Below are 14,884 nucleotides of genomic sequence, written 5' to 3' on the forward strand. Positions count from 1 at the left end.
CTTGTGCAACCCGAGTTGACTCGCTTGTGCAACCCGAGTTGACTCGCTTGTGCAACCTGAGTAGACTCGCTTGTGCAACCAGAGTAGACTCGCTTGTGCAACCTGAGTTGACTCGCTTGTGCAACCTGAGTTGACTCGCTTGTGCAACCTGAGTAGACTCGCTTGTGCAACCCGAGTTGACTCGCTTGTGCAACCTGAGTTGACTCGCTTGTGCAACCTGAGTTGACTCGCTTGTGCAACCAGAGTAGACTCGCTTGTGCAACCTGAGTTGACTCGCTTGTGCAACCTGAGTTGACTCGCTTGTGCAACCTGAGTTGACTCGCTTGTGCAACCTGAGTTGACTCGCTTGTGCAACCCGAGTTGACTCGCTTGTGCAACCCGAGTGGCACGGGCAGTGAAGAAGATCAGCGAGTAATACCACGGATTCCAACGCAGTGGCTGATGGGAAAGCCTGGGTCCTGACAACAGAGAGAGAGAAGCCCAGCGGCCGGAATGAAGCCGAGTTCTTTACTTCTCTACGTGGCCCCCTTGGAGCGCAGGACACTTGGTCCGTCATCGTCGTCGTCATCGTCGTCGTCATCGTCGTCGTCATCGTCATTGTCGTCGTCATCGTCTTCGTCGTCGTCATCATCGTCGTCATCATCGTTGTCATCGTCTTCGTCATCGTCGTCATCATCGTCGCCGTCATCGTCTTCGTCATTGTCTTCGTCATTGTCGTCGTCATCGTCGTCATCGTCGTCATCATCATCATCGTCATCGTCGTCGTCATCGTCATCGACGTCATCATCGTCATCGTCATCGACGTCGTCATCGTCGTCGTCATTGTCGTCGTCATCGTCGCCGTCATCGTCTTCGTCATCGTCTTCGTCATTGTCGTCGTCATCGTCGTCGTCATCGTCATCGTCGTCGTCATCATCGTCATCATCGTCGTCGTCATCGTCGTCATCATTGTCGTCGTCATTGTCGTCGTCATCGTCGTCGTCGTCATCATCATCGTCATCGTCGTCGTCATCGACGTCGTCGTCATCTTTATATTCTTAGTTTTTTCGGTAAAGTCACGTTGAAGAGAAACAACAAAATAACAAAATATATATAAAACAATAAAAAATTCTCACGACGTTTCGACCATAACTCAAACGGTCATCATCAGGTGTGTCGGTTTGCATAAATTTATTTTGAAAACGGCATATTTATTTATATATATAAAAATAACGTTTGCGTCACGCGCAACGATGGCAGTTTGCCAGGACTAGTCCATCTATTTTTTGAAAAGAGGAGGGGGGGAGACGAAATTTGTTTTTATGTATGCTGTCTGAAAGGCACTGTAAGCGTGAACAATCAATCAAGAACTGAAATGATTTATCAAATCTTTCCAATGATTGCTAAGATAGAATCCATCTTCTCGGTTGAAATTGTCTCTGTGTTTGTATATGTGGATAGCCTCATGAACGAATCTCTCATGGAAGCCAGATGGCTTACAAAGAACCTCCGTCTTGGAAAAGTCAATGGCATGTGAGCCTACTGAATTAGAACAATGATCTGCTACGGCCGAGGTGTTGGTCCTACCGTGTTTAAGGTCTGCTTTATGTTCACGAATGCGGTCCGAGATATGGCGTTTGGTTTCTCCAATGTAACTACTACCACAGAGGCAACTTAGTTTGTAGACACCAGGGTATTGTATGTCCGGAATCACATCTTTTACAGACGGAACCAGATCACGGATTTTATGTAATGTGTTGAAACGGACCTGGATCTTGTGTTTATTCAAGATTTTGGAGATCTTTTTTGTGATCCCAGCAATGTAGGGTAAAGTGATGGTTTTGAAAGGCTCCTCAAGAGGGTTCTTCTTCATGGTTTGAGTGATAGCTTTGCGGATTGTATAGTCGGAGTAACCATTAGCCCTAAGAGCTTGGTGTACGTGCTTGAGTTCACTGCTTATGTGTTCCTGGTCGGATATGCATTGGGCTCTATGATACAGAGTCTTGATGAGAGAATTCTTCTGTGATGGATGGTGGTGGGAATCCGGTTTCAGATAAGCATCCGTATGGGTAGCTTTCCTGTAGACAGAGTGGCTCATTGAACCATCAGGTCTCTTTTTAATTAGGACATCCAAAAAAGGTATCTTGCCATCTATTTCGACTTCCATGGTAAATCTAATGGCTGGGTGTATGGAATTGATGTGGTCGAAGAATTTGTCTAGAGCAGGCCGGCCATGTGGCCAGATGACAAAAGTGTCATCCACGTACCTCTTCCATAAGGTTGGGCGCAGAGTGGCAGTCTGGATGGCGTCAGTCTCAAATTTCTCCATGAAAATGTTAGCTATAACTGGAGAAAGGGGGGAGCCCATTGGGGTGCCCTCAGTTTGTTTGTAGAAAGTTCCATTCCAAGTGAAGTATGTATTGGTTAAACAGTGTCTCACCAGGGGGGGTACCTCAGTGTTTAGTCCTTGATGAACCAAGTCTTCAATGATTGCAATGGTGTCAGGTACAGGAACCTTGGTGAATAAGGAAACTACATCAAAACTGACAAGCAGGTCGTCTGGGGACAGGGAAATACCCTTGATTGTTGATACCAGGTGAGTAGAATTTTGTACCGCAGAGGTGGTCTTTCCAGTGAAAGGACGCAGGATTTCAGACAAAAAACGAGCTAGTTTGTAGGTGGGGGAGCTGATAGTAGAGACTATGGGACGAAGAGGTGTATCAACTTTATGTATTTTTGGTAAGCCGTATAATCTTGGTGGCCTGGCAGCAGAAGGTTTCAACGAAAACTGTTTAGATTGATCAATTAATGCGGTTGAATCAGAAATGATTTTGTTGGTTTGTGTGACGAGGCTGTTGGTGGGATCTCTTTTTATTTTTGTATAACTACCATCGTCGAGTAATTCTTTAATTTTGTTGTTGTATTCTATTTTATCCATGATAACAGTAGCATTGCCTTTGTCAGCTGAGAGAACTACAATATCATTCCTCTTTTTTAATTTATATAATTCAAAACGCTCATCTTTGCTGAGGTTGCTAGCTGGCATCTTAGCGTTTTTGAGGGTTGCAGCGATTTCAGATCTTGCTACGTCTGCAGCGATGTGACCCAGGCCCCTGAGAGCAACGTCTACTTGGGCAATTATATCATTAACTGGTATGTGTTTAGGTGTGACTGCAAAGTTTAGACCTTTAGCTAAAACGGATTTCAGACCATCGGAAATAGAACTGTTACTGCGATTAATTACGACTTTATTAACGTCTAACTTTTTGGTGTGTGGGTCCGGTCTTTTGTTTAAGAGGAGGTTAAATTTGGAAATCAGGTTTTTCTTACATTTGGTCGACATAGTAGCAGCTGAAGAGGCAGTCATATTGTCTACATGTTCCCAATCCGATGTGGACATTATTGCCGTCAATGATAAGTGTGATTTGTAGAGTGTCTTGTCTAACTGATCTAGTTCTGTGCGTATAAGTCTGATTTTTTCTGAGATAAGAGCTAAGCTAGTTTTGAAAAGAATTCGTTTCGCATTAGAAGAAGTTACAGTAGCAGAGGTGAGTGTAAATGCGATTGGTATTACCCCAGAGTCGCGGCATCTCTTCAGGAAGGTGAGAGACTCGATCAGCTGAGCTTTCTTATCCCGGAGTTTGTTGAAAGATCTTAAAGTTATGTGAAAACCCTCCCCGTAGAGGCGATTAAATTTTGATTTAAAGCTTTCGTGACTGCAGTAATTCATATTCTTAGTTTTTTCGGTAAAGTCACGTTGAAGAGAAACAACAAAATAACAAAATATATATAAAACAATAAAAAATTCTCACGACGTTTCGACCATAACTCAAACGGTCATCATCAGGTGTGTCGGTTTGCATAAATTTATTTTGAAAACGGCATATTTATTTATATATATAAAAATAACGTTTGCGTCACGCGCAACGATGGCAGTTTGCCAGGACTAGTCCATCTATTTTTTGAAAAGAGGAGGGGGGGAGACGAAATTTGTTTTTATGTATGCTGTCTGAAAGGCACTGTAAGCGTGAACAATCAATCAAGAACTGAAATGATTTATCAAATCTTTCCAATGATTGCTAAGATAGAATCCATCTTCTCGGTTGAAATTGTCTCTGTGTTTGTATATGTGGATAGCCTCATGAACGAATCTCTCATGGAAGCCAGATGGCTTACAAAGAACCTCCGTCTTGGAAAAGTCAATGGCATGTGAGCCTACTGAATTAGAACAATGATCTGCTACGGCCGAGGTGTTGGTCCTACCGTGTTTAAGGTCTGCTTTATGTTCACGAATGCGGTCCGAGATATGGCGTTTGGTTTCTCCAATGTAACTACTACCACAGAGGCAACTTAGTTTGTAGACACCAGGGTATTGTATGTCCGGAATCACATCTTTTACAGACGGAACCAGATCACGGATTTTATGTAATGTGTTGAAACGGACCTGGATCTTGTGTTTATTCAAGATTTTGGAGATCTTTTTTGTGATCCCAGCAATGTAGGGTAAAGTGATGGTTTTGAAAGGCTCCTCAAGAGGGTTCTTCTTCATGGTTTGAGTGATAGCTTTGCGGATTGTATAGTCGGAGTAACCATTAGCCCTAAGAGCTTGGTGTACGTGCTTGAGTTCACTGCTTATGTGTTCCTGGTCGGATATGCATTGGGCTCTATGATACAGAGTCTTGATGAGAGAATTCTTCTGTGATGGATGGTGGTGGGAATCCGGTTTCAGATAAGCATCCGTATGGGTAGCTTTCCTGTAGACAGAGTGGCTCATTGAACCATCAGGTACGTGGATGACACTTTTGTCATCTGGCCACATGGCCGGCCTGCTCTAGACAAATTCTTCGACCACATCAATTCCATACACCCAGCCATCAGATTTACCATGGAAGTCGAAATAGATGGCAAGATACCTTTTTTGGATGTCCTAATTAAAAAGAGACCTGATGGTTCAATGAGCCACTCTGTCTACAGGAAAGCTACCCATACGGATGCTTATCTGAAACCGGATTCCCACCACCATCCATCACAGAAGAATTCTCTCATCAAGACTCTGTATCATAGAGCCCAATGCATATCCGACCAGGAACACATAAGCAGTGAACTCAAGCACGTACACCAAGCTCTTAGGGCTAATGGTTACTCCGACTATACAATCCGCAAAGCTATCACTCAAACCATGAAGAAGAACCCTCTTGAGGAGCCTTTCAAAACCATCACTTTACCCTACATTGCTGGGATCACAAAAAAGATCTCCAAAATCTTGAATAAACACAAGATCCAGGTCCGTTTCAACACATTACATAAAATCCGTGATCTGGTTCCGTCTGTAAAAGATGTGATTCCGGACATACAATACCCTGGTGTCTACAAACTAAGTTGCCTCTGTGGTAGTAGTTACATTGGAGAAACCAAACGCCATATCTCGGACCGCATTCGTGAACATAAAGCAGACCTTAAACACGGTAGGACCAACACCTCGGCCGTAGCAGATCATTGTTCTAATTCAGTAGGCTCACATGCCATTGACTTTTCCAAGACGGAGGTTCTTTGTAAGCCATCTGGCTTCCATGAGAGATTCGTTCATGAGGCTATCCACATATACAAACACAGAGACAATTTCAACCGAGAAGATGGATTCTATCTTAGCAATCATTGGAAAGATTTGATAAATCATTTCAGTTCTTGATTGATTGTTCACGCTTACAGTGCCTTTCAGACAGCATACATAAAAACAAATTTCGTCTCCCCCCCTCCTCTTTTCAAAAAATAGATGGACTAGTCCTGGCAAACTGCCATCGTTGCGCGTGACGCAAACGTTATTTTTATATATATAAATAAATATGCCGTTTTCAAAATAAATTTATGCAAACCGACACACCTGATGATGACCGTTTGAGTTATGGTCGAAACGTCGTGAGAATTTTTTATTGTTTTATATATATTTTGTTATTTTGTTGTTTCTCTTCAACGTGACTTTACCGAAAAAACTAAGAATATGAATTACTGCAGTCACGAAAGCTTTAAATCAAAATTTAATCGCCTCTACGGGGAGGGTTTTCACATAACTTTAAGATCTTTCAACAAACTCCGGGATAAGAAAGCTCAGCTGATCGAGTCTCTCACCTTCCTGAAGAGATGCCGCGACTCTGGGGTAATACCAATCGCATTTACACTCACCTCTGCTACTGTAACTTCTTCTAATGCGAAACGAATTCTTTTCAAAACTAGCTTAGCTCTTATCTCAGAAAAAATCAGACTTATACGCACAGAACTAGATCAGTTAGACAAGACACTCTACAAATCACACTTATCATTGACGGCAATAATGTCCACATCGGATTGGGAACATGTAGACAATATGACTGCCTCTTCAGCTGCTACTATGTCGACCAAATGTAAGAAAAACCTGATTTCCAAATTTAACCTCCTCTTAAACAAAAGACCGGACCCACACACCAAAAAGTTAGACGTTAATAAAGTCGTAATTAATCGCAGTAACAGTTCTATTTCCGATGGTCTGAAATCCGTTTTAGCTAAAGGTCTAAACTTTGCAGTCACACCTAAACACATACCAGTTAATGATATAATTGCCCAAGTAGACGTTGCTCTCAGGGGCCTGGGTCACATCGCTGCAGACGTAGCAAGATCTGAAATCGCTGCAACCCTCAAAAACGCTAAGATGCCAGCTAGCAACCTCAGCAAAGATGAGCGTTTTGAATTATATAAATTAAAAAAGAGGAATGATATTGTAGTTCTCTCAGCTGACAAAGGCAATGCTACTGTTATCATGGATAAAATAGAATACAACAACAAAATTAAAGAATTACTCGACGATGGTAGTTATACAAAAATAAAAAGAGATCCCACCAACAGCCTCGTCACACAAACCAACAAAATCATTTCTGATTCAACCGCATTAATTGATCAATCTAAACAGTTTTCGTTGAAACCTTCTGCTGCCAGGCCACCAAGATTATACGGCTTACCAAAAATACATAAAGTTGATACACCTCTTCGTCCCATAGTCTCTACTATCAGCTCCCCCACCTACAAACTAGCTCGTTTTTTATCTGAAATCCTGCGTCCTTTCACTGGAAAGACCACCTCTGCGATACAAAATTCTACTCACCTGGTATCAACAATCAAGGGTATTTCCCTGTCCCCAGACGACCTGCTTGTCAGTTTTGATGTAGTTTCCTTATTCACCAAGGTTCCTGTACCTGACACCATTGCAATCATTGAAGACTTGGTTCATCAAGGACTAAACACTGAGGTACCCCCCCTGGTGAGACACTGTTTAACCAATACATACTTCACTTGGAATGGAACTTTCTACAAACAAACTGAGGGCACCCCAATGGGCTCCCCCCTTTCTCCAGTTATAGCTAACATTTTCATGGAGAAATTTGAGACTGACGCCATCCAGACTGCCACTCTGCGCCCAACCTTATGGAAGAGGTACGTGGATGACACTTTTGTCATCTGGCCACATGGCCGGCCTGCTCTAGACAAATTCTTCGACCACATCAATTCCATACACCCAGCCATCAGATTTACCATGGAAGTCGAAATAGATGGCAAGATACCTTTTTTGGATGTCCTAATTAAAAAGAGACCTGATGGTTCAATGAGCCACTCTGTCTACAGGAAAGCTACCCATACGGATGCTTATCTGAAACCGGATTCCCACCACCATCCATCACAGAAGAATTCTCTCATCAAGACTCTGTATCATAGAGCCCAATGCATATCCGACCAGGAACACATAAGCAGTGAACTCAAGCACGTACACCAAGCTCTTAGGGCTAATGGTTACTCCGACTATACAATCCGCAAAGCTATCACTCAAACCATGAAGAAGAACCCTCTTGAGGAGCCTTTCAAAACCATCACTTTACCCTACATTGCTGGGATCACAAAAAAGATCTCCAAAATCTTGAATAAACACAAGATCCAGGTCCGTTTCAACACATTACATAAAATCCGTGATCTGGTTCCGTCTGTAAAAGATGTGATTCCGGACATACAATACCCTGGTGTCTACAAACTAAGTTGCCTCTGTGGTAGTAGTTACATTGGAGAAACCAAACGCCATATCTCGGACCGCATTCGTGAACATAAAGCAGACCTTAAACACGGTAGGACCAACACCTCGGCCGTAGCAGATCATTGTTCTAATTCAGTAGGCTCACATGCCATTGACTTTTCCAAGACGGAGGTTCTTTGTAAGCCATCTGGCTTCCATGAGAGATTCGTTCATGAGGCTATCCACATATACAAACACAGAGACAATTTCAACCGAGAAGATGGATTCTATCTTAGCAATCATTGGAAAGATTTGATAAATCATTTCAGTTCTTGATTGATTGTTCACGCTTACAGTGCCTTTCAGACAGCATACATAAAAACAAATTTCGTCTCCCCCCCTCCTCTTTTCAAAAAATAGATGGACTAGTCCTGGCAAACTGCCATCGTTGCGCGTGACGCAAACGTTATTTTTATATATATAAATAAATATGCCGTTTTCAAAATAAATTTATGCAAACCGACACACCTGATGATGACCGTTTGAGTTATGGTCGAAACGTCGTGAGAATTTTTTATTGTTTTATATATATTTTGTTATTTTGTTGTTTCTCTTCAACGTGACTTTACCGAAAAAACTAAGAATATGAATTACTGCAGTCACGAAAGCTTTAAATCAAAAGTCGTCGTCATCATCGTCGTCATCGACGTCCCACTGCTTTAATCGCCGTGGGACGTCCTCGTCGCGCTGCTGGCAGCTCACGGCTCGCGTGGCTCTCACCGTGAGAGAGTCTCCGGCTGTGGAGACGTGGGAGGGCCCCGGGGGGGAGGGGGGGTCAGGTTTCCCCACATCTCTCTCATCGATTATTCTCAATATTCCAGCGTCGTCTGTGGATTTGTTTCACCTCTGACGTTTCTCCACGTTTGTTTTTCGAATTCTCAGCAGATTTCTCCGCCGTTGTCCCCGTATCACCCAGGGCTTCTCGCATTTCTATTCCCTCTCTCGAATTCCACTGAAACTTCCCGAGATTTCTCCACCCGCCCTTTCACTCTCTCTCCGTCTCGACGGACCACTCAAGTTCTCTCAATTCCGCAGGAAAAGGACTCGCTCGAGACAATTCGCATCGTCCGCAAAAATACTCGACCGGCGGCTGCAGTCCACTGCTGTGGACTTCGGTCGTTCTTTTTAAAACATTTTTTTTTATGAAGATAACAAACCACTCGTTAAGCGAAACTATTTTAATTTGACCAGGCAAGGGCCCCACTGAGCCACGTAGCTCTTTTTTCAGAAGCGACCTGGTCATCACAAATGATAGCTCAACGAAGTGGGGCTTATCATCATCATCATCATCGTCGTCACGTGGACATTTATAGCAGAAGCCAAATGCTCTAAACGCACGATTCTAAACGTGGAGGGAAAAACTGGAGGATCCGGAGAAAAATCCACGCGACCACTGGGAGAACACGACATATCCAAATACAAAGACGGAACCCCACGACCTCCTGCATACCAGGCGAGGGAGATAACATCTAGCCCCTTTGCCAGGCCACAGGCTTTCCGCTCTCACCATCAACCGCTGCTCCTGAACAACAATCAGCCCCGATTGAGATGGCCCGAGTGAGATTTTTCGACAAGCAGTCGGAATTCCCAGACGGAACGGAGATTTTCGACACACACGATTGGTAAGGCGTGGGAGGATCCAGGGTGGTTACGACGATTCGCTTAGATTCCGCAGACTGCCGATGAAACCACCGGACCTCCCTTTACGATCGACACGCGACGATGAATCGCGTTCGCTATTTTATTCCGTCCGTCCGTCCCGTCCGCCCGTGAGCTTTGCAGCGGTACGTTCGGGGTCCTAGTTCGGGCGCTGGAGACGGACGCACTTCCACCAGTTAATCGGAAACAAACTGGATCTCTTTCCTGCAAATGTACCCGTTTCCCTTCTCTTTCCGTAATTAACAAATACAGCCAGTGTCCTCCGATAATGCGGTGGTAGTAGCGTTCCTGAAGAACACCGGCTTACGGGAAAAATAAAAAAATCGTAAATAATACCGGGCAAAGCACAGTCCGCGATCATACGTGAGATGCGCAGGCAGGGCCGAACAAAGACCGAGGCGTGCGGGTAGCATCTAGAAGCATCCAGCAGCATCCCGCCTTGTGCGATGCTGAGCCGAGGCAGCCGTACCACCGCTTAGTCCCACTCGCGTGACGTAGTTCCGTTCGCTCGACCGCGTTGTATTCAATTCGCATCAGCGGCGGCGCCCGCCTTCATGGTGAGAGGCGCTGCACTTTGAGAATCAACGACAGCGCAAATATTCAACGTGTAAAAATGTATTGCTATTGATATTATCGTTATTGAAGTCAACTACAGTCAACGCATTTTGGACAAGGGGGACTAAGCGGATGTTCTGCTGACGCACGATTGTCAGCTCGGGGAGTCAGCAAACGCTTTGTCTTAAGGGTTCAATCGAGGAATTTAACGCAGCATTCGACCGAACTAACTTTGCGGATTTTAAATTACAATTTTTTTTTGAAATTCTAAATCTCGGTCGACAGGAGAGGCGAGCGAGGTGTGCAAATGAAAACGTAGTGGATTCACTCATCAAGATTTCACCATTGCGGTCTAACAATTGAGATTTAACCGAAACCAAGAGAATCGTTCGTTGGCACGAGTCGCCGGGGTCAGAGATCATTTCCCGCGTGGTCGCGGCTGGGAGGTCAGAGACGTGTTGGGGCAGGGGTGTGAGATGACGAGTCACGTGCACGACACCACCACCAGCACCACCACCGCAACGATGACAACGACGACGACAACAACAACAACCAGCAGGCCACCACCACGAATGACACCAATAATAGCCGGGGCTTAATTTCAGCCAGAACTGTTTGGGGCTCTGGAAAATTAACTTCCTCGCTCGCTGTTGTGAGGGGGGGGGGGTAGCGGGGGTCTCGGTCTAGAGTGAGGGATGGGGGGAGTGGGGGTGGGGTCTAGGGTGGGGGGTGGGGGGGAGTAGGGGGAGGGGGGAGTGGGGGTGGGGTCTAGGGAGGGGGGAGTGGGGTTGGGGTCTAGGGTGAGGGATGGGGGGGAGTGGGGGTGGGGTCTAGGGTGTGGGTGGGGTCTAGGGAGGGGGAACGTGGGGGCTAGGGGGGGCTGGAGGAGGGGAGGTGGGGTCTAGGGAGGGCTGGAGGGGGGGGTGGGGTCTAGGGTGGGGGGTGGGGGGTGGGGGGGAGTAGGGGTGGGGTCTAGGGTGGGGGTGGGGTCTAGGGAGGGCTGGAGGGGGGGTGGGGTCTAGGGTGGGGGAGGCGGGAGGAGGGGAGGTGAGGGTGGGGTCTAGGGTAGGGGTGGGGTCTAGGGTGTGGGTGGGGTCTAGGGAGGGGGAACGTGGGGGCTAGGGGGGGCTGGAGGAGGGGAGGTGGGGTCTAGGGAGGGCTGGAGGGGGGGGTGGGGTCTAGGGTGGGGGGTGGGGGGTGGGGGGGAGTAGGGGTGGGGTCTAGGGTGGGGGTGGGGTCTAGGGAGGGCTGGAGGGGGGGTGGGGTCTAGGGTGGGGGAGGCGGGAGGAGGGGAGGTGAGGGTGGGGTCTAGGGTAGGGGTGGGGTCTAGGGTGGGGGAGGCGGGAGGGGGTGGTGGGGGTGGGGTCTAGGGTGGGGGTGGGGGGGAGCAGGGGTGGGGTCTAGGGTGGGGTCTAGGGTGGGGTCTAGGGTGGGGGAGGTGGGAGGGGGTGGTGGTGGAGGAGTCATTCCGGGATTGGTGGTTGGGCAATTGGGCGGCCCTGAAAATGATTTTGTGGAGAAGTTAAGAAGTTAAAATGATTTTGTGGAGAAGTTAAGCCCTGCTGGGTCGGCAGCGTTCCATTAGCCAAATCGGCAGGGTCAGCGCCGATCGTGGTCAACACAGGAGGAGGAGGAGGAAGCGGGAGGTAGAGCAAGAGAGCCGTGGCCACCTCCTCTATGGTGCCTATGCCAATGGCACTGCCTCTGCGTCCGTGCTTTGCGGGGCTCTTCCCTGGAACGAGCAACGACTGACAGGGGGGCAAGAGGGGGCGGGGGGGGGGCGAGACGCGCGGGTTAGGGGGTGCGTTTCCGCCTGCGCTTGCGTGTCTGTGTGTCTGCGCGTCTGCGCGTCTGTATGTCTGTGAGCCTGTGAGTCTGTGCGTCTGTGCGTCTGTGAGTCTGTGTGTCTGTGAGTCTGTGCGTCTGTGTGTCTGTGTGTCTGTGCGTCTGTGTGTCTGTGTGTCTGTATGTCTGCGCGTCTGCGCGTCTGTGAGTCTGTGTGTCTGTGTGTCTGTGCGTCTGTATGTCTGCGCGTCTGTGTGTCTGTGAGTCTGTGTGTCTGTGTGTCTGTGCGTCTGTATGTCTGCGCGTCTGCGCGTCTGTGAGTCTGTGTGTCTGTGAGTCTGCGTGTCTGTGCGTCTGCGTGTCTGCGAGTCTGTGCAGGGAGCGGCGGCGCCGGGGTTCGCGCTGCACTGCACCACGAACCGGGTTCGATTCACGCTCACCGGTGACGATTATCTGAACCGGTCCTGACTCAGCCTCAAATGAGTACCTGGGTGTGGTGTGTGGTAAACATCGCCACTGGAGAGACAAAGGCGGTCGGGCGTGGCGCTGGCCACCCACCTCCTCGTGTGCCGTGCCGGTGCTACTCGCTGACAGCACTTGCCCCAAAAGTCTGTTAAGGCTATGCGGGGGATCTTTGTGCGAGAAAAGATGAACGTAATGTAAAGTTGTGAAACAAGGTGGCACGGGAGTGGGAGATCGGTCTCGCGACAACTGTACTGGGAGGAGGAGGGGGGAGAGTAGTGGTGAGTGGGGGTGGTGAGTGGGGGTGGTGAGTGGGGGTGGTGAGTGGGGGTGGCGAGTGAGCGGTGGTGGCGAGTGGTGGTTAGCGGTGGTGAGTGAGCGGTGGTGAGTGAGCGGTGAGTGGTGGCGGTGAGCGGTTGGTGAGTAAGTGGTGGCGATGAGTGGTGGCGGTGAGCGGTGGCGGTGAGCGGTGGTGAGTGAGCGGTGAGTGGTGAGCGGTGGTGAGTGAGCGGTGAGCGGTGGTGAGTGAGCGGTGGTGAGTGAGCGGTGAGCGGTGGTGAGTGAGCGGTGGTGAGTGAGCGGTGGCGGTGAGTGGTGAGCGGTGGTGAGTGAGCGGTGAGCGGTGGTGAGTGAGCGGTGGAGAGTGAGCGGTGAGCGGTGAGCGGTAGTGAGTGAGCGGTGGTGGTGAGTGGTGAGCGGTGGTGAGTGAGTGGTGGCGGTGAGCGGTGAGCGGTGGTGAGTGAGCGGTGAGCGGTGGTGAGTGAGCGGTGGCGGTGAGTGGTGAGCGGTGGTGAGTGAGCGGTGGCGGTGAGTGGTGAGCGGTGGTGAGTGAGCGGTAGTGAGTGAGCGGTGGTGAGTGAGCGGTGAGTGGTGAGCGGTGGTGAGTGAGCGGTGGCGGTGAGCGGTGAGCGGTGGTGAGTGAGCGGTGAGCGGTTCCGACACTCACGATCCCGGCGGCCCTGGCGCTGCTGTCGCTGACGCTGTGGCTGATGAGCGGCGCTCCGTGGCTCGACGAGGCCAAGGTGGCCGAGCCGCCGGCGGTGGCCACGCCGCCACCACCTCCCCCCGCCGCGGTCTGCTTCTTCACCGCCGCTCCCATGGCGTCCATCGACTGACTACGCCCGCGGATCACTCGCTGAGGCCGCGGAGAGAGACGGAGGAGGGAGACAGAGGGGGACAGAGAGAGACAGAGGGAGACAGAGAGAGACGGAGGGAGACAGAGAGAGAGAGACGGAGGAGGGAGACAGAGGGAGACAGAGAGAGAGACGGAGGAGGGAGACAGAGGGAGACAGAGGGAGAGACGGAGGAGGGAGACAGAGGGAGAGACGGAGGAGGGAGACAGAGGGAGACAGAGAGAGAGATGGAGGAGGGAGACAGAGGGAGACAGAGAGAGAGACGGAGGAGGGAGACAGAGAGAGAGACGGAGGAGGGAGACAGAGAGAGACGGAGGAGGGAGACAGAGGGAGACAGAGAGAGAGACGGAGGAGGGAGACAGAGGGAGACAGAGGGAGAGACGGAGGAGGGAGACAGAGGGAGACAGAGAGAGAGATGGAGGAGGGAGACAGAGAGAGACAGAGGGAGAGACGGAGGAGGGAGACAGAGGGAGACAGAGAGAGAGATGGAGGAGGGAGACAGAGGGAGACAGAGGGAGAGACGGAGGAGGGAGACAGAGGGAGACAGAGGGAGAGACGGAGGAGGGAGACAGAGGGAGACAGAGAGAGAGATGGAGGAGGGAGACAGAGAGAGACAGAGGGAGAGACGGAGGACGGAGACAGAGGGAGACAGAGAGAGAGAGAGAGAGACGGAGGAGGGAGACAGAGGGAGAGACGGAGGAGGGAGACAGAGGGAGACAGAGAGAGAGAGAGACGGAGGAGGGAGACAGAGGGAGACGGAGAGAAGGAGAGAGAGATATACCGAGAGAGGCAGAAATAGTGAGAGAGGGAGAGACACAGAGACATGAAACTAAACTAGTGCGCTATGTTTATTTTACCAGCTACCTGGCTATCACCAAATGATAGCTACACGAAGTGGCATATCACCATAGCGAGGAAATTTACAGCAGCCAAAGACTCTAAACGCGTCACGTTGAGTCTAAATGTGGAGGGAAAATCCGGAGGACCCGGAGAAAAATCCACGTGATCACGGGAAGAGAGAGAGAGACACCGCAAACTCCAACGACACAGTAGCAGGTGTCAGGGTCAGGATCGAACCCACGATCTCCTGTGTACCAGGCGAGGTGGTTAACATCTCGCCACCATTTTGGATCCAGCCGGAACCGAGCTGGAACCAAGCCGGAACCAAACCGGAACCAAACTAGAACCAAACCGGAACCAAACCGGAACCAAGCCGGAACCG

The 14,884-nt window shown here is 49.3% G+C and overlaps 1 protein-coding gene across 15 annotated transcripts in view; it reads right to left on the minus strand.

The window, feature by feature from the left end:
• RAP1GAP (RAP1 GTPase activating protein) overlaps positions 1-14,884 on the minus strand; it is a 254,893-nt gene that overhangs the window by 21,252 nt on the left and 218,757 nt on the right. For all 15 annotated transcript variants that reach the window (XM_076072917.1, XM_076072915.1, XM_076072916.1 and 12 more), the window contains 2 exons: positions 13,476-13,664; positions 11,953-12,030 (listed from right to left, as the gene is read on the minus strand). In XM_076072917.1, coding sequence (XP_075929032.1) covers positions 11,953-12,030; positions 13,476-13,664 — 267 coding nt within the window. The remainder of the gene's footprint in view (positions 1-11,952; positions 12,031-13,475; positions 13,665-14,884) is intronic.

Source organism: Petromyzon marinus, chromosome 39, assembly GCF_048934315.1.
Source record: "Petromyzon marinus isolate PM22_M1 ecotype Great Lakes invasive population chromosome 39, UKy_Petmar_22M1.pri1.0, whole genome shotgun sequence".
Taxonomy (NCBI): Eukaryota; Metazoa; Chordata; class Hyperoartia; order Petromyzontiformes; family Petromyzontidae; genus Petromyzon; species Petromyzon marinus.